General features: G+C 47.9%; 2 protein-coding genes across 29 annotated transcripts in view; both read left to right on the top strand.

The window, feature by feature from the left end:
* Cadps (calcium-dependent secretion activator 1) overlaps window positions 1-27,145 on the top strand; it is a 537,366-nt gene that overhangs the window by 753 nt on the left and 509,468 nt on the right. The gene's annotated exons all lie outside the window — the stretch shown is intronic.
* LOC138359186 (serine-aspartate repeat-containing protein I-like) lies at window positions 3,469-14,798 on the top strand. The gene is made up of 3 exons (XM_069318174.1): window positions 3,469-3,491; window positions 10,067-10,191; window positions 13,129-14,798. Exons 1-3 carry the CDS (start codon window positions 3,469-3,471, stop codon window positions 14,796-14,798), a joined length of 1,818 nt encoding a protein of 605 aa, XP_069174275.1.

The raw sequence follows: 27,145 nt of genomic DNA, 5'->3' as shown, positions 1-27,145 counted from the left end.
TTAGGAAGTAGACACAAGTATGGTTTAGAGGTAAATATATATGTAATGAAGTGGGTGACCAGTCACTGGCTGACTCCGGACCAAGGACCAAGAGACCTCAAAAAAAGTCGATGTGGAGGAAATGTTGGGTAATGGTGGCGACGAGCGGCAGGTGCTGTGGCAGGCAGTAGCCTACTTGTTTATTGATCATAATAAGGCATTTTGGAGCCCATGGGGGGTCTTCACCCCCTCCGCAAGTCATGGGTCTTTCCGCCCCCCTCCACCACTAGTTATGGGTCCCTCGGGCCTCATCATCTGCACCACTAGTCATGGGTCTCTCTGACCCCTCCAACACCCCCTATATGGAATTTACCACGGCTGTTTCGTTGTAAGATTAATAATGCATTGATTGCATGATTGTTTTCGGTAAAATAATGACTAACAGCTGTTGCTGAGGAGTTGCACCGGGTAAGGTAAGTCTCACTCGAGTACTACCAAGCACTTGGGCCGGACGGTAGAGCGACGGTCTCCCTTCATGCAGGTCGGCGTTCAATCCCCGACCGTCTAAGTGGTTGGGCACCATTCCTTCCCCCGTTCCATCCCAAATCCTTATCCTGATCAATTCCCAGTGCTATATAGTTGTAATGGCTTGGCGCTTTCCCCCCATTCACTCGGGCACCAGTTTGGTGCTTCTGAGAAACTTTCCTGTAAGTATCCTATTTGAATGACATCTTACTTTTAGGCCTGCGTTCGACTCTGAAGACCCAAATGCATGAATTAACAGTATATACATAGATGTCACCCAATTGAAAATTATGACACCGTAAAATGAATTAAAAAATGTTTATTTTTTTTTGTTCAAATAATGTAACATATTTGCACCCAGAAAATGTTTTGAGTCTGCCGAGGTTTAATAATGTTAAACATTGCACTCTGCAGGTAACACAGTATGGATCCAAACTGTAGGTTGTCTTCACATTACGGTAAAGTTCACCAGTCCCCACACGCTGAGTCTTACTGGTCCCTGGGGGGGGGGGGGGGGGGGGGTATCGCGGTCCCTGGGTCGTGTGTCGCGGTCCCTGGGGCGTGTGTCGTGGCCCCTGAAGGGGGGGGGTGTCGTGGCCCCTGGGGGTGTATCACGGCCCTTGGGGGTGTATCACGGCCCTTGGGGGTGTGTCACGCCCCCTGGGGGTGTCGCGGCCCTTGGGGTGTGTGTCGTGGCCCCTGGGGTGTGTGTCACGGCCCCTGGGGTGTATGTCGCGGTCTCTGGGGTGTGTTACGGCCCTTGAGGGTGTGTCACGGCCCTTGGGGTGTGTCACGGCCCCTGGGGTGTGTCGCGGCCCCTGGGGTGTGTCGCGGCCCCTGAGGTGTGTCGCGGCCCCTGGGGTGTGTCGCGGCCCCTGGGGTGTGTCGCGGCCCCTGGGGGTGTGTCGCGGCCCCTGGTGTGTGTCGCGGCCCCTGGTGTGTGTCACGGCCCTTGGGGTGTGTCGCGGCCCCTGGGGGTGTGTCGCGGCCCCTGGGGGTGTGTCGCGGCCCCTGGGGGTGTGTTACGGCCCCTGGGGGTGTGTCGCGGCCCCTGGGGGTGTGTCGCGGCCCCTGGGGGTGTGTCGCGGCCCCTGGGGGTGTGTCGCGGCCCCTGGGGGTGTGTCGCGGCCCCTGGGGGTGTGTCACGGCCCCTGGAGGTGTGTCACGGCCTTGGAGGGTGTATCGCGGCCCCTGGGGTGTGTGTCATGGCCCCTGGGGTGTATGTCGCGGTCTCTGGGGTGTGTCACGGCCCTTGAGGGTGTGTCACGGCCCCTGGGGGGGTGTCGCGTCCCCTGGGGGGGTGTCGTGGCCTCTAGGGTGTGTGTCGTGGCCCCTGGGGTGTGTGTCGCGGCCCCTGGGGTGGGGTGTCGCGGCCCCTGGGGGGGGGTGTCGCGGCCCCCTGGGGGTGTGTCGCGGCCCCCGGGGGGGGTGTCGCGGCCCCCTGGGGGTGTGTCGCGGCCCCCTGGGGGGGTGTCGCGGCCCCTGGGGGAGTGTCGCGGCCCCTGGGGGAGTGTCGCGGCCATTATATATCGTTAGGTCAAGATAATCACAGGAGAGGATTGAGAGTTGAACTGCAGGGACCATTGAACCTGCTGGACGACCATGGCCGGAGAATGTTCCTTATGTTGACGCTACCTAGTAGCCAGAACGCACTTCTCAGCCTACTATGCAAGGCCCGATTTGCCTAATAAGCCAAGTTTTCATGAATTAATTGTTTTTCAACTACCTAACCTAACCTAACTTTTTCGGCTACCTAACCTAACCTATAGAGATAGGTTAGGTTAGGTTAAGTACGGTTGGTTAGGTTCGGTCATATATCTACGTTAATTTTAACTACAATAAAAAAAATTGACCTCATACATTATGAAATGGGTAGCTTTATCATTTCATAAGAAAAAAATTTGAGAAAATATATTAATTCAGGAAAACTTGGCTTATTAGGCAAATCGGGCCTTGCATAGTAGGCTGAGAAGTGCGTTCTGGCTACTAGGTACGACACACACACACATACACACATATATATATATATATATATATATATATATATATATATATATATATATATATATATATATATATATATATATATATATATAATATATTTAAGCAGGATTGAGCGGCAACATTTTCAAATTGGCAAAAAGAGGCAAAAATAGGCCGAAAATAAATTCAGTAAAAGACTTAAAATTGCGGCATGAGGTATTAGATAGGCTTTAAGACTGGAGGAAAGATTGGCAGATGCAATTTACTAGTGACAAATGCAGGATACTGAGTCTAGGTAATTAAAATGTTAACTGATATCAGCTGGAAAATAAAATTGCTTAATCAAAATCTGAAAATTATCTGGAAGTAAAGATTAGTAGGGATCTTGGGAAAAAATATTTATTTATATATGTATGAAATGAGGCGAATAGGCTTCAGGAATTCATAACTAGAAGTGTTAACAGTTATTCTTCAACTTTATCTTGTTAGGCCATTTAAATTATGCAGTTCAGTTATGTTCCTCGTGCTATAGGATGGATAAATTGACTTGAAAGTGTTCACAGAAGGATAAGAATTAATGCCAGGAATTAGAAGCCTCTCTTACAAAGAGAGATTAAGAAAGTCTAATTTTCATTCACTAGTTAGGCGAAGACTAAGAAGTTACAGTATTTGAATAAAAAGAGTATAATAAAAGGAATATAGTAAGCTGATCAATATATAAACACAAAGTAGAATGCGAAACAATACATACAAATGATAAAAGGTTAGATTCAGAAATGATCAGGGTAAATACTGGTTTGGATACTCGAAAGTAGAGTTATACAACAAAATTCCGGGTAACATGGCACACGTTGGATCGCAGGATTGGATTCAAACAAAGGTTTGACATTTATAGAAATCACTTTAGGTGGATTAGGACGGTAAGGACATAAATATACAAGCTGCGACGCACGGGCCAAGAACACGACACTCACCAGCATCATGGACCAGTCCGGCCTCCTAAGGTTTGCCAACGTCAAGAAAACGGTCAATTTAAAGTTTTCTCTCCTAACCTACCAGAGGACCCAAAACAGAAAACGGGACAGTACGTCACTTTCGCCAGCCGCTCCCATTTTTTAGTACGACAATTTTTGGCCCTTATGTAACGCATACGAGCGAAATGCGACGTTCTTTGTAGGAGAACAAGTTGCCTGTAGAACCAGAACCACTAGGACACTCAACAGCACCAAGAACCACATAACATATTTACATATACAAGTTATACTCTGATACATGTAAGTCTTCTTTCTATGCATGGTATCTTCTGGGGTTATTTATTTATAAATAAATAAGGCTCCGTGTCACTACTGACTCGTTTACTCTAGGCATAGATCTCTCATTCTCAGACTAGGCTCTTCCGTCTCCTGCAACTGTCTGTGTAGCGGTAAATGTGTTGTTACATAGCATTATCTTACGATGAGACATTCCTCCTGGTGTTCCACTTGCTCCGGAACTGCTCTCGTAACCCCCCCCCCAACACACACACACACACACACACTGTAGCCAGCCAACCTCTCGCTTTGACACTCCGCATGTAACGGCTTCACCTTGCCACAAACGTACAGGCTCAAGCAACCCTCCCTGCACTACACTACATGGTGATCCTCTCGGACGTAGCTTCGAACCCTCATCACGGCCCTTGTGGATGTGTTCATTTAACCCTCCCTGACCTATCGAAGCCGATGCCAGTTACTATCGCGGTGCTTTAATTTGTACTAATACATCGTACTTTTAAGGGATTGGTTGATACCTTTAAAATTGCGACGTATTGAGCGAGAGGACAAGTATGGTGCTGCTTTTCTGGGTAGATGATCTATCTTTCCGGGTAGATGAGGTCAGGGGTAGAGGGAAGCGTTGGACAGTTATAGGCATGTCAGACAGAGCAGAAGGTGAAGGTGAAGGGGGGAGGGGTGGTGAGCGGGAACACTTACCATGGACGTTCGCTGGAGTCGGGCAAGAAAGAGATCTACAAATTTACAGCTTCCTAATAACGAAGGACAATGGTGTCTAGAGTGTATACGCTCCAGGCGTGAATTAAAGTGTTAAAAGATTTTTCTCACCGCTTTTCTCTATCTTCTTTGTCTACTCTCACTCTGTTCACTCCCCTTCTCTTCGTTCTTCCCCCCTTCCCTCTGTTCTCCCCCTCCCCCCATCTGTCTGGGCCGCACTCTGTGCAACAATACAAGGAGCCACAAATTTAGCTCTGCTTCCAGTCATAGTGCATGTCCTGCTGGCCTGTTCTTGAGCACAATGGAGGAACGGCCGTAGTCATCACAGGTGCAGACAGGAACACAAAACCACTCGCACCAGCTGTTATTAACGTCGCACCCAGTGGCGATGCCTTCCTCCCACTCCTTCCTCCACCTCTTCTCTGCTGACAGCTTTCTGGCCTCCAGTGTCTAGTGTGGCTGGCAAGCAGCTTCCAGTGAAGAAAGACTGAAGGAACTAAACCTGACCACGTTGGAAAGGAATAGGGAGAGGGGGACGGGGCATGATACAGATGTATACAAAGATTGACAAGGTGGAAACAGAGGAAATGTTTACAATGAATAAACATTTTCAACAGCCTGGTGGACCAAACTCTCACAGGTCAAGCCTGGCCTCGGGCCGGGCTTGGGGAGTAGAAGAACTCCCAGAACCCCATCAACCAGGTATCAACCAGGTGTGTCATAGAGATGTTAGAAAGTTTTCTTTTAGCGAAGGGTAGTGAGTAAATGGAATAACCTAAAGGAGCAGATTGTAGAGGGAAAGGGAAATTAGCCAGGAGTCATTGCATTAGACTATCGAGGGCTAGAAAAGCGTGGTCCAAGAGATAGAGCTCGATCCTGCAGGCACAAATAGGTGAGTACACACACGCCCAGCGCAACCTGGGGGCCAAGACCACACTAAGATACCTAAAACACCCTGGGGGCCAAGACCACACTAAGATACCTAAAACACCCTGGGGGCCAAGACCACACTAAGAATCCTAATACACCCTGGGGGCCAAGACCACACTAAGATACCTAATACACCCTGGGGGTCAAGACCACACTAAGATACCTAATACACCCTGGGGGTCAAGACCACACTAAGAATCCTAATACACCCTGGGGGTCAAGACCACACTAAGATACCTAAAACACCCTGGGGGCCAAGACCACACTAAGAATCCTAATACACCCTGGGGGTCAAGACCACACTAAGATACCTAAAACACCCTGGGGGCCAAGACCACACTAAGATACCTAAAACACCCTGGGGGCCAAGACCACACTAAGAATCCTAATACACCCTGGGGGTCAAGACCACACTAAGATACCTAAAACACCCTGGGGGTCAAGACCACACTAAGATACCTAAAACACCCTGGGAGTCAAGACCACACTAAGATACCTAAAACACCCTGGGGGCCAAGACCACACTAAGATACCTAATACACCCTGGGAGTCAAGACCACACTAAGATACCTAAAACACCCTGGGGGTCAAGACCACACTAAGATACCTAAAACACCCTGGGAGTCAAGACCACACTAAGATACCTAAAACACCCTGGGGGCCAAGACCACACTAAGATACCTAATACACCCTGGGAGCCAAGACCACACTAAGATACCTAAAACACCCTGGGGGTCAAGACCACACTAAGAATCCTAATACACCCTGGGGGTCAAGACCACACTAAGATACCTAAAACACCCTGGGGGTCAAGACCACACTAAGATACCTAAAACACCCTGGGGGTCAAGACCACACTAAGATACCTAAAACACCCTGGGAGTCAAGACCACACTAAGATACCTAAAACACCCTGGGGGTCAAGACCACACTAAGATACCTAAAACACCCTGGGGGTCAAGACCACACTAAGATACCTAAAACACCCTGGGGGTCAAGACCACACTAAGATACCTAAAACACCCTAGGAGGAGATTCCTGAGACGAAATTCCAAGAAACTTGATCAAGCAGTTAAACGGATCTCGCTCGAGCAGTAAATGAAACTTGTCAGATAATTAAGCAGCCTGGTTAAGAGATAACTGCCAATTAAGGCAATACAAAAAATGCCTTCAGAAATTTATAGCATTTCATAAATGTAACAATTACAACGACCAAAATATTTGGAATAAAAATTATATTTTATATTAATGCAAATGAGTCGTAGTTCATACACATTACATGTGCAACAAATTTACAAACAAGCGATTCATTTATATAGAATTTAATTTGCGAATATATATATATATATATATATATATATATATATATATATATATGTTTCATTGAATATGACCGCATATTCTGTATTTATTATTTTCTGGTTTAGGGCTTCTATCCCTCTAACTATTTTCTTAGCATCAGGGCTTAATTGAAATAGGAGTTCTCCAAAACTCATTTTCGTACTTTTAAGGTGAAGAAAAGAAGTGATTTACTATAGAGTGTATTACACTTATTTGTATAATTTGCACGACGTTTCGAACCTCCATGGTTCATTCTCAAGTGAACAGATCTTACAATACTAGTTGATTTTATACCCGCATTAGGTCAGGTGATAATACAATGAAGGTGAAAACATGGGGGGATACATAAGGGATAAACATAGGGGCTGCAGAAGGCTTATTGGCCCATACGAGGCATCTCCTATCTAAACACAAAGATTAATCCAGTGTAATTGGCCTGTTATGTTGGACATTGTCTTCTGTGTTGGCATCGATATGTTCTTGTCTTGTCCTTACTCTCATGGTGGGTAGAGTAAATAGTTCCGTGATTTGGGTGTTCATGGTAGGTCGCTCTATTCTTATGTGAATTGCCTCAAGAATTTGTAATCTTCTTGAATCTTGGGTTTTGTCTATTATGCAAGTATTCTTGTTCAACATTTCTCTTGTTAGAGTAATGTCATGGGCTTGTCTCATGTGATTCCTAGGGGCACCAGATTGAAGATGGCATGTCAAACGCCTCGTCAGCTTGGTCGACGTCATACCTATGTACTTACATTGAAGGTTACATCCTTCGTGGGGGCAAGTGTACATGTATACAACGCTTGACTGCTGTAGAGGGTTCTCCGTCGGCTTCGGGCTGTTTTTGATAAGGAGTTCGGAAGTCTTCTTGGTTTTGTAGAATATTATCAGGTTTATGTTTTGGTTAGGAGTAGTGCTTTTTACTCCTTTACGGATTATTTCTTTCATTATTCTTTCCTCTTTTATATGTTCACTGTGCATGGTTGATTTGTAATATAATTTTATTGGGGGTGTTGTGGTTTCTGTTCTAGGTTCTGAATTATACCAACGGTCCAAGTGTCTTCTTATAGCAGCGTTTATTTCCGCGTTGCTATATCCGTTGTTCACCAATACCTGAGTTACTCTTTCAAACTCTCTACTCACGTTGCTCCATTCAGAGCAGTGGGTAAGCGCTCGACGAATATAAGCATTGAGAACACTGGCTTTGTATCTTTGGGGGCACTCACTTCTACCGTTCAGGCATAATCCTATGTTGGTGGGCTTGGTATATACGTTGGTGCTTAAAGAGGTTCCTGTTTTTGTTATTAGTACATCCAAGAATGGCAGACTGTTATTTTCACTATTTTCATGTGTAAATCGGAGTACTGACTCTCTCTCTAGGTGTCTTTTTAGGTCAATTAGTTCATCTGAGTCTTTTACTATTACGAATATGTCATCTACATAACGGCAGGATTATGTAGTTATGTAGATGTCGTTATGTAGATGACATATTCGTAATAGTAAAAGACTCAGATGAACCATGGAGGTTCGAAACGTCGTGCAAATTATACAAATAAGTGTAATACACTCTATAGTAAATCACTTCTTTTCTTCACCTTAAAAGTACGAAAATGAGTTTTGGAGAACTCCTATTTCAATTAAGCCCTGATGCTAAGAAAATAGTTAGAGGGATAGAAGCCCTAAACCAGAAAATAATAAATACAGAATATGCGGTCATATTCAATGAAACATGTTTGAAAGAAAACCTGCTGCCAGTATACACCAATATATATATATATATATATATATATATATATATATATATATATATATATATATATATATATATATATATATATATATATAATATAATTATAATGTGTGTGTGTTTGTTTAAATATGACAGAGGATGAGATCAATGATTCTGACACTAATCTTTTCTATATTTCTTGTATTTTTCTTCACTTGATCTTAGAAGTTAGAAGTTGAAAAACTATTCGAAAGTTTATTTTACAGTTTACAGAAAGCTTGACACTAAGAGATGCGTTTCATTAACCCTGTCAACATTTTCATGGGTAGAATGTAAGTCAATACAGCTTAGGTAAAGCAATCGAATATATAAGAGAGATTGAGGCGAATTGAAGTGTGGATATGGGCCACTAGGGGTGCTGCAGCTTACGCAGCTCCTATATTCCATCCAGTTCTGGAACATAAAAAATACTGCCAATATCTATGTGAGAGACTGTTGAACGTAGGCGGCCAGACCTCGTGAAACTTTGCAGGGTAAATGGTCTGGGTTCCAGGAGATACATAGGGTGGTTATGGTCGAATCCCATGTCCCTGTTTGGAGGAAAGTCATATTACACTAATGACCTCGCTAAATAAAAAAAAATGCCACACTTAAGATTCATGTATCAATAAATGTTAGCAGTAAAAGTGGTGATTGTGAGAGAGAGAGAGAGAGGGGGGGAGTTGGATTGATTGGGGAGAGAGTTTTGATTGGAAGAGAGGGCGGAGGTTGGGGGAGTGGGGAAGAGTGGGAGTGGGGAAGGGGACAGAGAGAGACCCGGGTACAGCCGGGGGAAAACATAGTTAAAGGGATGAAGGGACAATACTGAAGTGGAGCCCTCCAACACCCAGGAGCCCGGGAGGAGGAGGAGGCAAGAGTCAGCAGCACACACAGTGGAACACACCAACAAGCCTGACTCATGATACATAGACCCCCCACACTTCCCAAACTGCTTCATCAACAACGTTGACGGCGCGGTGCCTTCATCTGGATGTGATTAATGGCAGGTTTCTGTAAATCATCTGCGATAACCGTCAGGGAATTAGCGACACCCGCAGTCTCGTTCCTTGCCGGCACAAGTGCTGGGGTCGGGGATGAGGTCGTGCTAATGTCTTTTTCATTACCGGATGATCTGGCGGAGTGGGCGGGAGTGTGGTGGGTAATGTGCACCACCTGCAGATGGCCACCCCGGTAACGGCAGGCTCTGAGCGTGCGGGAAGGTTGGGAAGACCAGGCTACACCCACACTACTGAGGGGAGACCACACTACACCAACACTGGCACCTCCCACTACACCAACACTGGCACCTCCCACTACACCAACACTGGCACCTCCCACTACACCAACACTGGCACCTCCCACTACACCAACACTGGCACCTCCCACTACACCAACACTGGCACCTCCCACTACAGTGTGCTGGAACATATGTACATTAATACCAACAAGCGCCGTTACAGTTCGCTCAACAACTCCAAGGGACAAGAATACAGGTAATCTTTAGCTGAGAAAGAACCATGAATACCAATGTAATACTTTGAGACATTCGGACAAGGGAGGAGCAGCGAGGTGTATATTTTGTGCAAGAAACGATAACAAGAGATTCATTTTATATTGAAGAGGTGGTTGAAGAAACACTGACGGCCACTTCAGGCTCTGAGGCAAGGAAATATACTGGAGGTAAATAGTGGAACATTTGGAGAATTTAGAGAGAGAGAGAGAGAGAGAGAGAGAATGAGAGAGAGAGAGAGAGAGAGAGAGAGAGAGAGAGAGAGAGAGAGAGAGAGAGAGAGAGAGAGAGAGAGAGAGAGAGAGAGAGAGAGAGAGAGAGAGAGAGAGAGAGAGAGAGAGGAGAGAGAGAGAGAGAGAGGAGAGAGAGAGAGAGAGAGAGAGAGAGAGAGAGAGAGAGAGAGAGAGAGAGAGAGAGAGAGAGAGAGAGAGAGAGAGAGAGAGAGAGAGAGAGAGAGAGAGAGAGAGAGAGAGAGAGAGAGAGAGAGAGAGAGAGAGAGAGGAGAGAGAGAGAGAGAGAGGAGAGAGAGAGAGAGAGAGAGAGAGAGAGAGAGAGAGAGAGAGAGAGAGAGAGAGAGAGAGAGAGAGAGAGAGAGAGAGAGAGAGAGAGAGAGAGAGAGAGAGAGAGAGAGAGAGAGAGAGAGAGAGAGAGAGAGAGAGAGAGAGAGAGAGAGAGAGAGAGAGAGAGAGAGAGAGAGAGAGAGAGAGAGAGGAGAGAGAGAGAGAGAGAGGAGAGAGAGAGAGGAGAGAGAGAGAGAGAGAGAGAGAGAGAGAGAGAGAGAGAGAGAGAGAGAGAGAGAGAGAGAGAGAGAGAGAGAGAGAGAGAGAGAGAGAGAGAGAGAGAGAGAGAGAGAGAGAGAGAGAGAGAGAGAGAGAGAGAGAGAGAGAGAGAGAGAGAGAGAGAGAGAGAGAGAGAGAGAGAGAGAGAGAGAGAGAGAGAGAGAGAGAGAGAGAGAGAGAGAGAGAGAGAGAGAGAGAGAGAGAGAGAGAGAGAGGAGAGAGAGAGAGAGAGAGAGAGAGAGAGAGAGAGAGAGAGAGAGAGAGAGAGAGAGAGAGAGAGAGAGAGAGGAGAGAGAGAGAGAGAGAGAGAGAGAGAGATAGAGAGAGAGAGAGAGAGAGAGAGAGAGAGAGAGAGAGAGAGAGAGAGAGAGAGAGAGAGAGAGAGAGAGGAGAGAGAGGAGAGAGAGTGAGAAGGAAGTCATATTGTCTACATGAGGCACTAACTGGTGTAGCAGGTGTGTAGCGACCACCACAGCAACACAAGAGAGGCGAGAGGAAGGTGTGGAGTGGTGCTGTGTGTGAGGTTACTGACTGACACAACACCAATCTCTATATATTATTATTACCTTGGTAACGGGAGCTGGATCGAAGTTACAGCCCCGCTCCTGTAGTCCACTACGGGCTCACCATAGCCCGTGCTACTTGGAACTTTTTGTTCCCAGTAGCTGAACCTTTAACAACAACAACGGGAGCTCTCTTGACCTCACCAGTCCCCGCACAAAATAATTTACCAGTGGGTTGAACTCCAGTGCTTGGGTTCCTGACCCATACGTATGCCACGAGGATGTACAAGTGTTGAGAATCGTCACCATCTCTCGGCTTAAGATGTTCTTGAATTCGAAGAATTCGCAGCTTGAATTCTTGCGACCCGTGTTTTATCGTTGGCCCTGATCAAGAGTGCCATTCAACACATCATAATTTTTCGAGTGCCACACAAAGATTCCGGGACCAATTCCGACTGTCACTTGTAATTGCGGCGTCTCTCAGGGGAGGGAAGAAGAGTGCCAAAGAGAAGGGAGGGATGAAGCCGTGATATATTGGGCAGCGAGGTAACCAGGGGTGCCAGGGGTGGTGTCAGGGGTGGTGCCAGGGACAGTGCCAGGGGACAGTGTCAGGGGACAGTACCAGGGGTGGTGTCAGGGACAGTGCCAGGGGTGGTGCCAGGGACAGTGCCAGGGGACAGTGTCAGGGGACAGTACCAGGGGTGGTGTCAGGGGACAGTGTCAGGGGACAGTGTCAGGGGACAGTACCAGGGGTGGTGCCAGGGACAGTGCCAGGGGTGGTGCCAGGGACAGTGCCAGGGGACAGTGTCAGGGGACAGTACCAGGGGTGGTGCCAGGGACAGTGCCAGGGGTGGTGCCAGGGACAGTGCCAGGGGACAGTGTCAGGGGACAGTACCAGGGGTGGTGCCAGGGGACAGTGTCAGGGGACAGTGTCAGGGGTGGTGCCAGGGGACAGTGTCAGGGGACAGTGCTAGGGGTTGTGCCAGGGGACAGTGATAGGGGTGGTGCCAGGGGACAGTGCCAGGGGTGGTGCCAGGGACAGTGCCAGGGGACAGTGCCAGGGGACAGTGATAGGGGTGGTGCCAGAGGACAGTGCCAGGGACAGTGCCAGGGGGCAGTGCCAAGGGGGTGCTGTCAGGGAACCCTTCACAAGAGATGCCAGACCAAGGAGGACACTTTTTAAGACACTGGTTCTCTCTAGAGTGGAATATTATTGCAGAGTAACAGCCCCATTCATGGCTGGAGAAATTGCTGATCTGGAGAGCGTGCAAAGATCTTTTACTGCCAGAATCCTCTCAATAAACCATCAAAATTATTGGGACCGACTAAAATTTGTAACTGTGTATTCTCTACAACCCAGCCTCGAGGGATACATAATAACTACACTTGAAAAACATTAGAGGACTGGTTCCAAATCTACACAGTGGAAATAGTTTCCTACATGATCAAGAGGCATGGTAGGAAGTGCAAAATAGCTCCGTGGAAATGCTATGTATGATAAGAGACAATTCAGTCAACATTAAGAGACTTAAGATTTTTCAGCGCTCCCTTTAAACATAATGGGCCTAACCGGCCGACCTCTCACAGTAGACAGAAGAAAATGTATATATGCTGGTTAGCATTGTAAATGTGTGGCCACGTCTGTGGTAGAAAATAATAATAAAAAAAGTGTTCAGAAGATAGCTTGATAAACACCTCCAAAGGGTTCCTGATGAGCCGGGCTGTGATGCAACAGCCTGGTTGACCACACTACCAACCACCAGGCCTGGTTAGAGACCGGGCCTCGGGAACTCTGATTTCCGGAACCAACTAAGGTTGTCAAAAGGTAAGAATACTATCAGAGATGCTGTCAAGGATGCTACCATTGATGCTGTCAAGAATGCTGCCACTGATGCCGTCAAGAATACTGCCAGTGATGCTGTCAAGGATGCTGTCAAGGATGCCAGTGATGCTGCCAGGAATTCAGCTAGTGATGCCAAGGATGCTGCCAGTGATGCTGTCAAGGATGCTGCCAGTGATGCTGTCAAGGATGCTGCCAGTGATGCTGCCAGGGATGCTGAAAGTGATGCTGTCAAGGATGCTGCCAGTGATGCTGTCAAGGATGCCAGGGATGCTGTCAAGGATGCTGTCAAGGATGCCAGTCATGCTGCCAGGAATTCAGCTAGTGATGCCAAGGATGCTGCCAGTGATGCTGTCAAGGATGCTGCCAGTGATGCTGTCAAGGATGCTGCCAGTGATGCTGCCAGGGATGCTGAAAGTGATGCTGTCAAGGATGCTGCCAGTGATGCTGTCAAGGATGCCAGTGGTGCTGTCAAGGATGCCAGTGGTGCTGTCAAGGATGCCAGTGATGCTGTCAAGGATGCCAGTGATGCTGTTAAGGATGCCAGTGATGCTGCCAGTGATACTGCCAGGGATGCTGTCAAGGATGCCAGGGATGCTGCCAGTGATGCTGCCAATTATGCTGTCAAGGATGCCAGGGATGCTGCCAGTGATGCTGCCAGTGATGCTGCCAGGGATGCTGCCAGTGATGCTGCCAATTATGCTGTCAAGGATGCCAGGGATGCTGCCAGGGATGCTGCCAGTGATGCTGCCAGTGATGCTGCCAGTGATGCTGCCAGGGATGCTGCCAGTGATGCGGCCAGTGATGCTGCCAGGGATGCTGCCAGTGATGCTACCAGGGATGCTGCCAGGGATGCTGCCAGTGATGCTGCCAGTGATGCTGCCAGGGATGCTGCCAGTGATGCTGCCAATTATGCTGTCAAGGATGCCAGGGATGCTGCCAGTGATGCTGCCAGGGATGCTGCCAGGGATGCTACCTGGGATGCTGCCAGTGATGCTGCCAGGGATGCTGCCAGTGATGCTGCCAGGGATGCTGCCAGGGATGCTACCAGGGATGCTGCCAGGGATGCTGCCAGTGATGCTGCCAGTGATGCTGCCAGTGATGCTGCCAGGGATGCTGCCAGTGATGCTGCCAGGGATGGTACCAGGGATGCTACCAGTGATGCTGCCAGTAATGCTGCCAGTGATGCTGCCAGGGATGCTACCAGGGATGCTACCAGTGATGCTGCCAGGGATGCTGCCAGTGATGCTGCCAGGGATGCTGCCAGGGATGCTGCCAGTGATGCTACCAGGGATGCTGCCAGTGATGCTGCCAGTGATGCTGCCAGGGATGCTGCCAGTGATGCTGCCAGTGATGCTGCCAGGGATGCTGCCAGGGATGCTGCCAGTGATGCTACCAGGGATGCTGCCAGTGATGCTGCCAGGGATGCTGCCAGGGATGCTGCCAGTGATGCTACCAGGGATGCTGCCAGTGATGCTGCCAGTGATGCTGCCAGTGATGCTACCAGGGATGCTGCCAGTGATGCTGCCAGTGATGCTACCAGGGATGCTGCCAGGGATGCTGCCAGTGATGCTGCCAGTGATGCTACCAGTGATGCTGCCAGTGATGCTGCCGGGAATGCTACCATTAATGCTGTCCAACACAAGTGGTGGTGAGAGGTGTAAAATTGAGATGGATAGAGATTGAAGACAAGATAAATGTGAGCTCGTATGTGGAGTGTTGGGGTGTGTGTGTGGGGGGGGGGAGGGGTGGAGGTATGGGGGGCATTAACAAGTGAGGGGGAGGAGTAGTTTAGCAAGAGTGGTGTGACAACCCTGGGTGCCAGGGAGTGCCTCAAGCACTTCCACTACACTCCCTCATTTGCACGCACACACACACACACACACACACACACACACACACACACACACACACACACACACACACACACACACACGCACGCCTATTTGCATAGTTATGTCACACTACTTCCCTCTTAAGTGAGTCTCTATCGGTACATTGTCTTCAGCTCCTTCCTCCCTCTTCGTTAATGGTGTATTCCCCTCCTCCTCCTCCTCCCCTACCTCTGCCTCTCCCCTGCTCCCCCCCCCACTCCCCACTCCCCACTACCTGTGCTCCTGTAGTGCATAGAAGTAACTTTAGATATTTCAAAGTACACTTAGGGTAAAACGCCTCGTCCTAATACATGCCGGCGCTCGTCCCGGTACCAATTCAAGGATGGTTTGCATTTAAGAACTGCAGAGTTGTTTTGGTATTGTAAGATGTGTTAGTGAGAGTCCCTCGGGCCGGGTCTGGCCACAGGAACACAACAACAACAACAGTTAAACACCTGTGAAGTAAAGAAGTAAACACCTGTGTTTCCGAACCGACATCAACACCTGCGTGTGTTTACATCTTCCTTATCTTGAGATGATTTCGGGGCTTTTAGTGTCCCCGCGGCCCGGTCCTCGACCAGGCCTCCACCCCCAGGAAGCAGCCCGTGACAGCTGACTAACACCCAGGTGCCTATTTTACTGCTAGGTAACAGGGGTATAGGGTGAAAGAAACTCTGCCCATTGTTTCTCGCCTGCGCCCGGGATCGAACCCAGGACCACTGGATCACAAGTCCAGCGTGCTGTCCGCTCGGCCGCCCGGCTCCCTTCCTCTTATCAATGGAGGAAAAACAAAATGCTCCGCTAGTAAATATTTTAATGTAATTTATTACGTATCACTGGACAGTGAAAAAGTCTTGATGAATATTGGAGTGAGAGAGATAGTGTGCATGAACGGGATGGCCGGCATATACTTGAGGCGCCTTAAACCTTAATGTCAACTATTCCCATAAAGAGAAGGCTTAGTCGGCCACCAGTCGTCGTATCTGGCCAGGAGAGACCTGGGTAAATACTGATTTGGAAACAGGGTTGAAGGTTTGTCTTAATAAATTAGCCAGTAGCATACTAGACGAGTGATCGCTGGATTGTTTAAGGCAAAGATAGTTGTAAATGAATAAGGTTAGCTGGACATAAATAGGAGCTGCCTCGTATGGACCAGTAGGCCTTTTTCGGGTATCTCTATTCTTTTGTTTTAAAATGTTTCTCTCGATAAATTTCACATAACCAGAACCGTCTAAGTCTTCCATTTTACTTACATTTTACACGAATTATGAACAATTGTTGATATCTTCAAACTTCCTTTTAATTTTGACTGGAGTTTAGCGTGTTTGTGCGGCTGGTCAGGCGGTGTTAGGCAACTTGTCCATAACACTTCATTCAACACATTTACATTGTGTTTAAAGTGAGATCAGTTCTAATCCGGTACAGGCACACACAGCCGCGCTCCTGTGCCAGGTAAGTCCACTACGGGCTCACCATAGCCCGTGCTACTTGGAACTTGTTCCGAGTAGCTGAATCTATTACAACATAATCCGGTAATGTGGCCGGCGGGTTCTTGTGTGTGCTGCTCGCTCTCACAAATAGTCAAATACATCTACTTGCTCCCATGTCAGTTTAAGACGGGACAGAACAACGTGTCTTGGATGTAACTTGAGCCGTAGGTGAATATTAACCTTTTTGGCATAAGAATAGTAAGTGAGGTGGACTACAGGAGTCAAACAACAGACACCTGGTAAGGCGGAGCCCAGGCGCTAGCGCTCGACCCTGGCCAGCACATGTAGGGGGAGACATACACCATCACCAGTTTGTGAGTGACATATGACCAAGATTACAAGTAAGACGGGTCATCATGAGGAGCACTCCTGTCCTGTAACACACACACACACACCACACACACACACACACACACACACACACACACACACACACACACACACACACACACACACACACACACACACACACACACACAAGGCGGGTGTGTGTGTGGTCTTGAAGTGTCACTTCTGGGTCAGTTCAGGACCCAAACCAAACGCAGACACAGCATCCAATGACACTACTAATACCCCCTGATCCATATATATATATATATATATATATATATATATATATATATATATATATATATATATATATATATATATATATATATATATATATATATAATAATAAGTGGGGGGACGATTGTGCTGTGGGGATTTCAGTCCGAGGGAGTACAAGTGTATTGATTTTTGCTGGAGATTTCCTTGCAGCGGGTCCTCGTTAGAGAAAAAAGCCGCAGCGAGGCTCAGGGGTGATGTTGTCTGGTAAACCAGCGAGGCGAGGCTCCCTCTATATTATCCTGGTGAGGGGGAATGAGGCCAAGGATGCCGGCACAATGTGAGCATCGTAGGGCGAAGAAGCGGAGGCTGGAGCCACATGCCCTGGGATGTGTACCACTCTCTCTCTCCAGCTACGCTTTCTCTCCCAAGGTTTTCTTCCCAGACACCCTCTCTCTCTCTCTCTCTCTCTCTCTCTCTCTCTCTCTCTCTCTCTCTCTCTCTCTCTCTCTCTCTCTCTCTCTCTCTCTCTCTCTCTCTCTCTCTCTCTTCTACCCCTCCCGGTCTACCTTAACTTGATACAATTTATCTCTATTTAAGAAAATTGTTTCTTGATGAAGAGGACGATGTGTACCCTGGATATTAAAGTTATTTGTTCGTGAATTGTGTAAATCCTTAAACTTGGACCTTCCTCAACTCTAATGGCCCCCATCATGGCCCACAACTCGTTTTCTCATTTGTCACTCAGTAAATAACAGTTCAACTGCTTTTCGTAACAAGAAAGATATTAACCCAAGCAACCCTCCTAACCTCTTGCGGCTGATGCATAGAAAACGTTAATATTATGGTGCTTTAATTTGTTCTGATACGTCGTATTTTTAATGGACTGGATGATTCCGTCTAACATGCGATGTATTAGATGAGCTTAGATGAGGTTTGGAGTGCTTGAAGAGATTGATGAAAATTAAGCCACCCTAAGAGGTGACCCGGGCATGAATATCTGGTAATGGAAGAAGAGCCTGGCGCCCCATGAGTGAGGTGGATAGTGCGAGGGAGCCAGGGTATGGCTGACGCCGGCCACAGTCAATACCAAGCGTGAGGCTACAGCAGATCATCCCGGCGGCCAGGACGCCCCTGCTGGTGTTGACGGTCCCTCCTGGTCACCTGGCCCACTGACGGCAACACTGGTGGCGCCACCACCCATTAACACACTCCACCTGCTCCTTCACATGAATGACACGCTCAGAGATTGAGTGAGAGGGGGAATGAGAGAGAGTGTGTGGAACATCTGTAAAGTGAGAGTATGGAAGGTGGCCCCGTGCAATGCCCGTGGCGCAGTGGTAAAACGCTCGCCAGGCTCTTCGCGATCACTTTGGCCTGGGTTCGTATCTTGATCGGGCGCCAATCCTTAACTGTAGCCTCCAGTCACCCAGCAGTAAATGGGTACCTGGTTGGTAAGCTTTTTGACGCGTCCTATTCCTGGGAAAATTAGGATTAAGGACCTGCCCGAAGTGCTGTGTGTGCTGGTGACTGTACAAGAATGTAACAACTCTTGTATAAATAAATAAAATAAAAGTGAAAGGTCACCCAATAAGTGTTAAATAAGATATAAACTTTTAGGTTAAGCATTATTGATTCTCATCAGTATTGATTGTCATTTGGGGCCTCATTACTGTAACTCCCAGTTAACATCCCTAATTTGCACTATTAAATTATAATTAATCACAACGTTATTATATATATATATATATATATATATATATATATATATATATATATATATATATATATATATATATATATATATATATATATATATATATATATATATCTCGTACCTAGTAGCCAGAACGCACTTCTCAGCTTACTATGCAAGGCCCGATTTGCCTAATAAGCCAAGTTTTAATGAATTCATATTTTTTCGACTACCTAAACTACCTAACCTAACCTAACTTTTTTGGCTACCTAACCTAACCTAATCTATAAAGATAGGTTAGGTTAGGTTAGGTTAGGTAGGGTTGGTTAGGTTCGGTCATATATCTACGTTAATTTTAACTCCAATAAAAAAAATTGACCTCGTGCATAATGAAATGGGTAGCTTTATCATTTCATAAGAAAAAAATTAGAGAAAATATATTAATTCAGAAAAACTTGGCTTATTAGGCAAATCGGGCCTTGCATAGTAGGCTGAGAAGTGCGTTCTGGCTACTAGGTACGACATATATATATATATATATATATATATATATATATATATATATATATATATATATATATTAGTATGTATGTATGCCGTACCTAATAGCCAGAACCGCACTACTTGGCCTATTATGCATGGGCCGATTTGCCTAACAGGCAGTGATTTTCATTATTTTTATGTATTACTTTCTAAATTGGAATATTCTAGTTAATATTATTTTATTAAGACCATGAAGTAGAGTTAGGTTCGGTTAGGTTAGGCTTGGTAGGTTAGGCTAGGTAGGTTAGGTTAGGTTAGGCAAGGTAGGTTAGGTTAGGTTAGGCTAGGTAAGTTAGGTTAGGTTATGCTACATAGGTTAGGTTAGGCTACATAGGTTAGGTTAGGCTAGGTAAGTTAGGTTAGGTTATGCTACATAGGTTAGGTTAGGTTAGGTTAGGTTAGGTTAGGCTAGGTAAGTTAGGTTAGGTTATGCTACATAGGTTAGGTTAGGCTACATAGGTTAGGTTAGGCTAGGTAAGTTAGGTTAGGTTATGCTACATAGGTTAGGTTAGGTTAGATTGATAAAATTTCCATGTTTTAACTCAAATTAAAAACAATCATATATATAATATAATGGAAAGCTTTATCATTCCATAATAAAAAAGGGAAATATGTAAAATTTCAGAAAAAATCTGCATGTTTACCTGTTAAGCCAACACAGAACTTACTAGAATCTTTACATGGAATTTTATACACATATCCATTGCAACTATCTGGGGAATTTTGAATGAGAGTATATGTAGTAGACATTATAGAGGGAAAAGTAGATTGGTTAGAAAGGCGGGGTCCAAGGGCTGATAGCTCGATTGTGCAGGCACAAAATAGTAAGTACACACACACACACACACACACACACACACACACACACACACACACACACACACACACACACACACACACACACACACACACACAATAGTTGGCCCTATCTAACATTCCAATAGGATTTGGGAATGTAGATTGTGTTCTCTGATTAGTTTAAACTTGGCGCCACAAAGGCAGGTTTAGCGAGTCATCTGGTTTAAGGTTTACGTAGCCTCATTTTTTCAGCCGGTTGTCAGAAGCTGTATGGAGCAGGTTTGTGTAGCAGTTGAGGTGGCAGAAGTTGGCGCTCAAGGTCTAAAATCCCCGCAGATTGACATTATATACCCACCAAGTCGTCTGGTGTGGATAGGTACAGTTGGTGTAGTGTATTGGGGCAGTCACTCACTTACCTGGCCAGTCAATAACATTCACCCGTGTTTACAGTCGGTTATTTTGTCGCGCCACTCTCAGGCGCTGTTTGTCGGCGTCTTGCGGCTCATGGTTGTGGAGCCCCTTACTGATTGTTTGGGGGCTTTGTCTCTCCTCTCTCTCTCTGCCTCTCTCCCTCTCTCTCTCTCTCTCTCTCTCTCTCTCTCTCTCTCTCTCTCTCTCTCTCTCTCTCTCTCTCTCTCTCTCTCTCTCTCTCTCTCTCTCTCTCTCTCTCTCTCTCTGGCAGCGACTGTAAGATGACAGTGACTGTAAGATGACAGTGACTGCAAGATGACAGTGACTGCAAGATGACAGTGACTGTAAGATGACAGTGACTGTAAGATGACAGTGACTGTAAGATGACAGTGACTGTAAGATGACAGTGACTGCAAGATGACAGTGACTGCAAGATGACAGTGACTGCAAGATGACAGTGACTGTAAGATGACAGTGACTGTAAGATGACAGTGACTGTAAGATGGCAGTGACTGTAAGATGACAGTGACTGTAAGATGACAGTGACTGTGGGAGATATATCCAACGATTGTCACGGTAAACTATGCTGCCTCGCTATTCCCCTACTTCTGATATACTTCAACATTCATCACCAGGTCACACTTGTATTCACTCAACAGTGGGCAAATACTCCTGCTCCTAGGTGAGGACTGGCCAGGTTGTGGTGTTAAGTCCTCGGCACTGTAGACTGGGGGAGGGGGGGGGGGGGTGTAGCCTTGAGGAAAGGATTGCCTTAATATACTACCCTCAAGACCCTAAATGTGTCCAGTGTTATGATCTCGGTTACCTCAGGTGATCTGGGAAGCTTGTAGCTTGGGTGTGTTTTGGTCTGATTTAAAATTTAAATTTTAAATTTTGGTGCGATTGTCTTGAGTCCGTCGCCTTGACGATCTGGTCTAACTGGTCGAGGACTGTTCAATTGGGCGAGAATACGAGCGAGTACAGTCGCTTAAATTCCAGTAAAGCACCGCAGTTTGGACGCTGCTGTCGATAGCATCTAAATTGAGGCGCTTTAAAGGGTTGCTGCGGGATCGTTTGGCGCCGCCTGCGGCTTTGTGTCGGTGTTTGTGGAGCGGGGGGGGGGGGGGGGGGGATGGGGAGGAATGGGGGGGGGGGAGGGATGGGAAGAGAGGGTCAGTGTGATGGGTATTGGGGAAGGGGGGGGGGAAGCGGGGTAGTTTGGTCATCAGCTCGTGTGCTTATTACAATTCATGCTGTACTGTCAAGGTGACGTCACGCACACAGCAAGGTACACAGCAAGGTACACAGCAAGGTACACACCAAGGTACACAGCAAGGTACACAGCAAGGTACACAGCAAGGTACACACCAAGGTACACAGCAAGGTACACAGCAAGGTACACAGCAAGATACACAGCAAGGTACACAGCAAGGTACACAGCGACACACGCTGGTGTTATGTGGCCATTTTACATAACGATACAAATGTGAAGAGTAGTAATTACCCTGAGATGTGGTGGTTGTGGGTTGTTATGACATTACATGATGTGAGGCCTACCGTTGTGAGGCCTCACATCATCACTACGGTGACGTGACCAAGAGTGTGAGTGTGAGTGTGAGTGTGAGTGGGTGCTGCTGCTGTTGGAATCTTTCCTCAGGAAGAACCCAGCTTGTGGCGTCTGATAGTTTCCGATTCGTAGTTCTCAGGTTCCGGGTTCGATACCCGGTGGAGGCGGAAACAAATGGGCAGTTTCTTTCACCCTGATACGCTTGTTCGCCTAGCAGTAAATAGGTACCTGGGAGTTAGACAGCTGCTACGTGCTACTTCCTGGGGATGTGTAACAAAAAGAAGGCCTGGTCAAGGACCGGGCCGCGGGGAAGCTAAGCCCCGAAATCATCTCAAGATAACCTCAAGATAACTTGTATGCAGAGAGAGGGGGGGGGGGGATACAGTGGAGTCACCTCTACTGAACAACCTGTCCTCGGGGTTTGATCTCCCCCCCCCCCAGGTAATCTCTTCAAAACCACTGTAATTAGTGCTATTATCTGCTCCCTAACCATGGGTTAGGTTACATTAAGGTCAGATTAGTTACATTTGGTTAGGTTATGTTATGTCATAACAAGTGTGTTATTCTAAAAAATGTGAAATATGAAATTTGAAAACTATTTGAGTATCCCTTAGAATTTTATTTACAGGAAAAACAAATTCCTCAGATCGTTGTAAAAGAAAGCGAATTAAGTATAGACATTATATTTTAAACCAACAATTTATAATACAATAAAGTTATAACTTGGTAATATCTGTTTAGGACAAAGGTTCAGTTTACAAGCAGACTATTATTTGAACCGTAATATGCTTCCATAGCTCCATAAATATGTCATCACATCAGAAGGGTATGAGCCTAGGGCTGGTGACTCGACATAATAACTTTACCCTGAGGACGGGCAGAGTTTCACAAACTTTAGGGGAAGGTGGACCCAGGGTGCAGGAGTTATCGAGCAGCCCAACCGCTCTCAGGTGACACCGAGGGGGCTGAGCCATGATAACCAGATACCAAGTTTCGGATCAACTCCCAATCTCCAACACACAGAAATCGCAATAGCGTGATGCATCAAATGAACAAATCCACAAGGGCCGTGGCGAGGATTCGAACCTACGTCCGAGAGCATCCCAGACGCTGCCTTTATCGACTGAGCTACGACATGGTTATCATGGCTACAACCCTGTCGTAGCTCAGTCGATAAAGGCAGCGTCTGGGATGCTCTCGGACGTAGGTTCGAATCCTCGTCACGGCCCTCCCATGTGGATTTGTTCCCAACCTCTTGTTCTTCAACTTCACAGAATTAAATAGTTAGCAGAGTACCAATCGATCGTCTCGTTATATGGTTGACGTCCAGAGAATAACAGGATGACGTTAGTCTTCAAGTCAGTTTTCAAGTCAAGTTAGTCTTCTTATATAATATATAATATACACCTCACACCTGCTGCTCCGGGCAGCAGGTGTGAGGCTCCGGGCAGCAGTTGTGAGGCTCCGGGCAGCAGTTGTGAGGCTCCGGGCAGCAGTTGTGGGGCTCTGGGCAGCAGTTGTGAGGCTCCGGGCAGCAGTTGTGAGGCTCCGGGCAGCAGTTGTGAGGCTCCGGGCAGCAGTTGTGGGGCTCTGGGCAGCAGTTGTGAGGCTCCGGGCAGCAGTTGTGAGGCTCCGGGCAGCAGTTGTGGGGCTCTGGGCAGCAGTTGTGAGGCTCCGGGCAGCAGTTGTGAGGCTCCGGGCAGCAGTTGTGGGGCTCTGGGCAGCAGTTGTGAGGCTCCGGGCAGCAGTTGTGAGGCTCCGGGCAGCAGTTGTGGGGCTCCGGGCAGCAGTTGTGAGGCTCCGGGCAGCAGTTGTGGGGCTCCGGGCAGCAGTTGTGAGGCTCCGGGCAGCAGTTGTGAGGCTCCGGGCAGCAGTTGTGGGGCTCCGGGCAGCAGTTGTGAGGCTCCGGGCAGCAGTTGTGGGGCTCCGGGCAGCAGTTGTGGGGCTCTGGGCAGCAGTTGTGAGGCTCCGGGCAGCAGTTGTGGGGCTCCGGGCAGCAGGTGTGAGGCTCCGGGCAGCAGTTGTGAGGCTCCGGGCAGCAGTTGTGAGGCTCCGGGCAGCAGTTGTGAGGCTCCGGGCAGCAGTTGTGAGGCTCCGGGCAGCAGTTGTGGGGCTCTGGGCAGCAGTTGTGAGGCTCCGGGCAGCAGTTGTGAGGCTCCGGGCAGCAGTTGTGGGGCTCCGGGCAGCAGTTGTGAGGCTCCGGGCAGCAGTTGTGGGGCTCCGGGCAGCAGTTGTGAGGCTCCGGGCAGCAGTTGTGAGGCTCCGGGCAGCAGTTGTGAGGCTCCGGGCAGCAGTTGTGGGGCTCCGGGCAGCAGTTGTGAGGCTCCGGGCAGCAGTTGTGAGGCTCCGGGCAGCAGTTGTGAGGCTCTGGGCAGCAGTTGTGGGGCTCCGGGCAGCAGTTGTGGGGCTCCGGGCAGCAGTTGTGAGGCTCCGGGCAGCAGTTGTGAGGCTCCGGGCAGCAGTTGTGGGGCTCCGGGCAGCAGTTGTGAGGCTCCGGGCAGCAGTTGTGAGGCTCCGGGCAGCAGTTGTGAGGCTCCGGGCAGCAGTTGTGGGGCTCCGGGCAGCAGTTGTGGGGCTCCGGGCAGCAGTTGTGGGGCTCCGGGCAGCAGTTGTGGGGCTCCGGGCAGCAGTTGTGGGGCTCCGGGCAGCAGTTGTGGGGCTCCGGGCAGCAGTTGTGAGGCTCCGGGCAGCAGTTGTGAGGCTCCGGGCAGCAGTTGTGGGGCTCCGGGCAGCAGGTGTGAGGCTCCGGGCAGCAGTTGTGAGGCTCCGGGCAGCAGTTGTGAGGCTCCGGGCAGCAGTTGTGAGGCTCCGGGCAGCAGTTGTGAGGCTCCGGGCAGCAGTTGTGAGGCTCCGGGCAGCAGTTGTGAGGCTCCGGGCAGCAGTTGTGGGGCTCCGGGCAGCAGTGTTGTAGAGGCGATGAAGGAGTGCGGGGAGCGGCGGGCCTCCTGGCTGCCTGCGGCACTCCAAGCTTGACTCATCGCCACAGTATTGATCTTCTGCCTGCCTGCTTGCCTCGCTCTCTACCTCAGTGTAAACCTCTGTATACCTCAGTGTAAACCTCTGTATACGTCAGTGTAAGCCTCTGTATACCTCAGTGTAAACCTCTGTATACCTCAGTGTAAACCTCTGTATACATCAGTGTAAACCTCTGTATACCTCAGTGTAAACCTCTGTATACCTCAGTGTAAACCTCTGTATACATCAGTGTAAACCTCTGTATACCTCAGTGTAAACCTCTGTATACATCAGTGTAAACCTCTGTATACCTCAGTGTAAACCTCTGTATACCTCAGTGTAAACCTCTGTATACATCAGTGTAAACCTCTGTATACCTCAGTGTGAACCTCTGTATACATCAGTGTAAACCTCTGTATACATCAGTGTAAACCTCTGTATACCTCAGTGTAAACCTCTGTATACCTCAGTGTAAACCTCTGTATACATCAGTGTGAACCTCTGTATACCTCAGTGTGAACCTCTGTATACCTCAGTGTAAACCTCTGTATACATCAGTGTAAACCTCTGTATACGTCAGTGTAAGCCTCTGTATACCTCAGTGTAAACCTCTGTATACATCAGTGTAAACCTCTGTATACGTCAGTGTAAGTCTCTATACCTCAGTGTAAACCTCTGTATACCTCAGTGTAAACCTCTGTATACGTCAGTGTAAACCTCTGTATACCTCAGTGTAAACCTCTGTATACGTCAGTGTAAGTCTCTATACCTCAGTGTAAACCTCTGTATACCTCAGTGTGAACCTCTGTATACCTCAGTGTAAACCTCTGTATACCTCAGTGTAAACCTCTGTATACCTCAGTGTGAACCTCTGTATACCTCAGTGTGAACCTCTGTATACCTCAGTGTAAGTCTCTATGTATATAGTTTTATCAAAACACTTTTCTAATAAAATAAGTCCATTCCTAACGAGTTATCAATTTGCCTCATATGGCACATGATCCGGCGGTCACTCAAGTGGTTACACTCAAGTGGTTACACTCAAGTGGTTACACTCAAGTGATTACACTCAAGTGGTTACACTCAAGTGGTTACACTCAAGTGGTTATACAAGCAACAGCTGGTATCCCTGTGAGTAATAGTTCATATCCTTGTGAGCATTAGCTCGTATCTCTGTCCAGGAGATTAAATATCTTTGAGTGTATAATGAAGAGGATCAGCGTGTCGATAAAGTCCAGACTGGTGACCCTTCTTAAGTTTGGACTTGATCAACACTAAGCGAGGCGGTGTCTGCATTATCTTGCGTTGTCTCTCTCCACTTACTGGCATACTTCCTGACAATCTTCAAGAGTTCCTGGGGTCTGATTGGTGGGAGGGGGAGGGGTGAAGGGGAAGGGGGTGTGGATGGGGAGATGGGGGGTGAGGGGGGTGGTTGGCGAGGGGGGACTCTACTGATACACGCTTCAATGACTTGTTAATTAAGGGGATTGTAATTTCAGATTTGATGGCTTCCTGTGGAGAATGTTGGTTCCCTTAACTGTAATTTGATGAGTCGTTATGTACAGTGTTAGGTGTAGTGGGGTCTGGTCTGGCCCCTCGGCACCTCCCCGCCCGCCCCTGTCTCCCCTTGGCACCTCCCCGCCCGCCCCTGTCTCCCCTCGGCACCTCCCCGCTCGCCCCTGTCTCCCCTCGGCACTTCCCCGCCCGCCCCTGTGTCCCCTCGGCACCTCCCCGCCCGCCACTATCTCCCCTCGGCACCTCCCCGCTCGCCCCTGTCTCCCGTCGGCACCTCCCCGCCCGCCCCTCGCCAACTCTCAGCTCTCCCCTCCTTTCATAACATTCCCCTCTCGCCGTGTTCTGCTAATTGCCGCCCACTTTTCTTTCACCTTTTCCTTTTGCTCTGCCTCATTCACTGCTGTGTTCTGGGGCCTCTTGTCTATTTTATCATATTTATGTAAATGTGTATAATATTTACAGGGGTATAATAAAGAGTATATCAATGTTTAATTTATCAACACACATTAGAACTCGAGACAATGGATATAAACGTTAAAAGTTTAGATTCAGGAAAAACCTGGGTAAATACTGGGTTGGAAACCGGGGTGTAGATTTATGAAAAAAC

Source organism: Procambarus clarkii, chromosome 89 (genome assembly GCF_040958095.1).
Source record: "Procambarus clarkii isolate CNS0578487 chromosome 89, FALCON_Pclarkii_2.0, whole genome shotgun sequence".
In the NCBI taxonomy this organism is placed as follows: domain Eukaryota; kingdom Metazoa; phylum Arthropoda; class Malacostraca; order Decapoda; family Cambaridae; genus Procambarus; species Procambarus clarkii.
The sequence above is the reverse complement of the archived record's forward strand: the minus strand, read 5'-3'. Positions and strand labels throughout refer to the sequence as shown.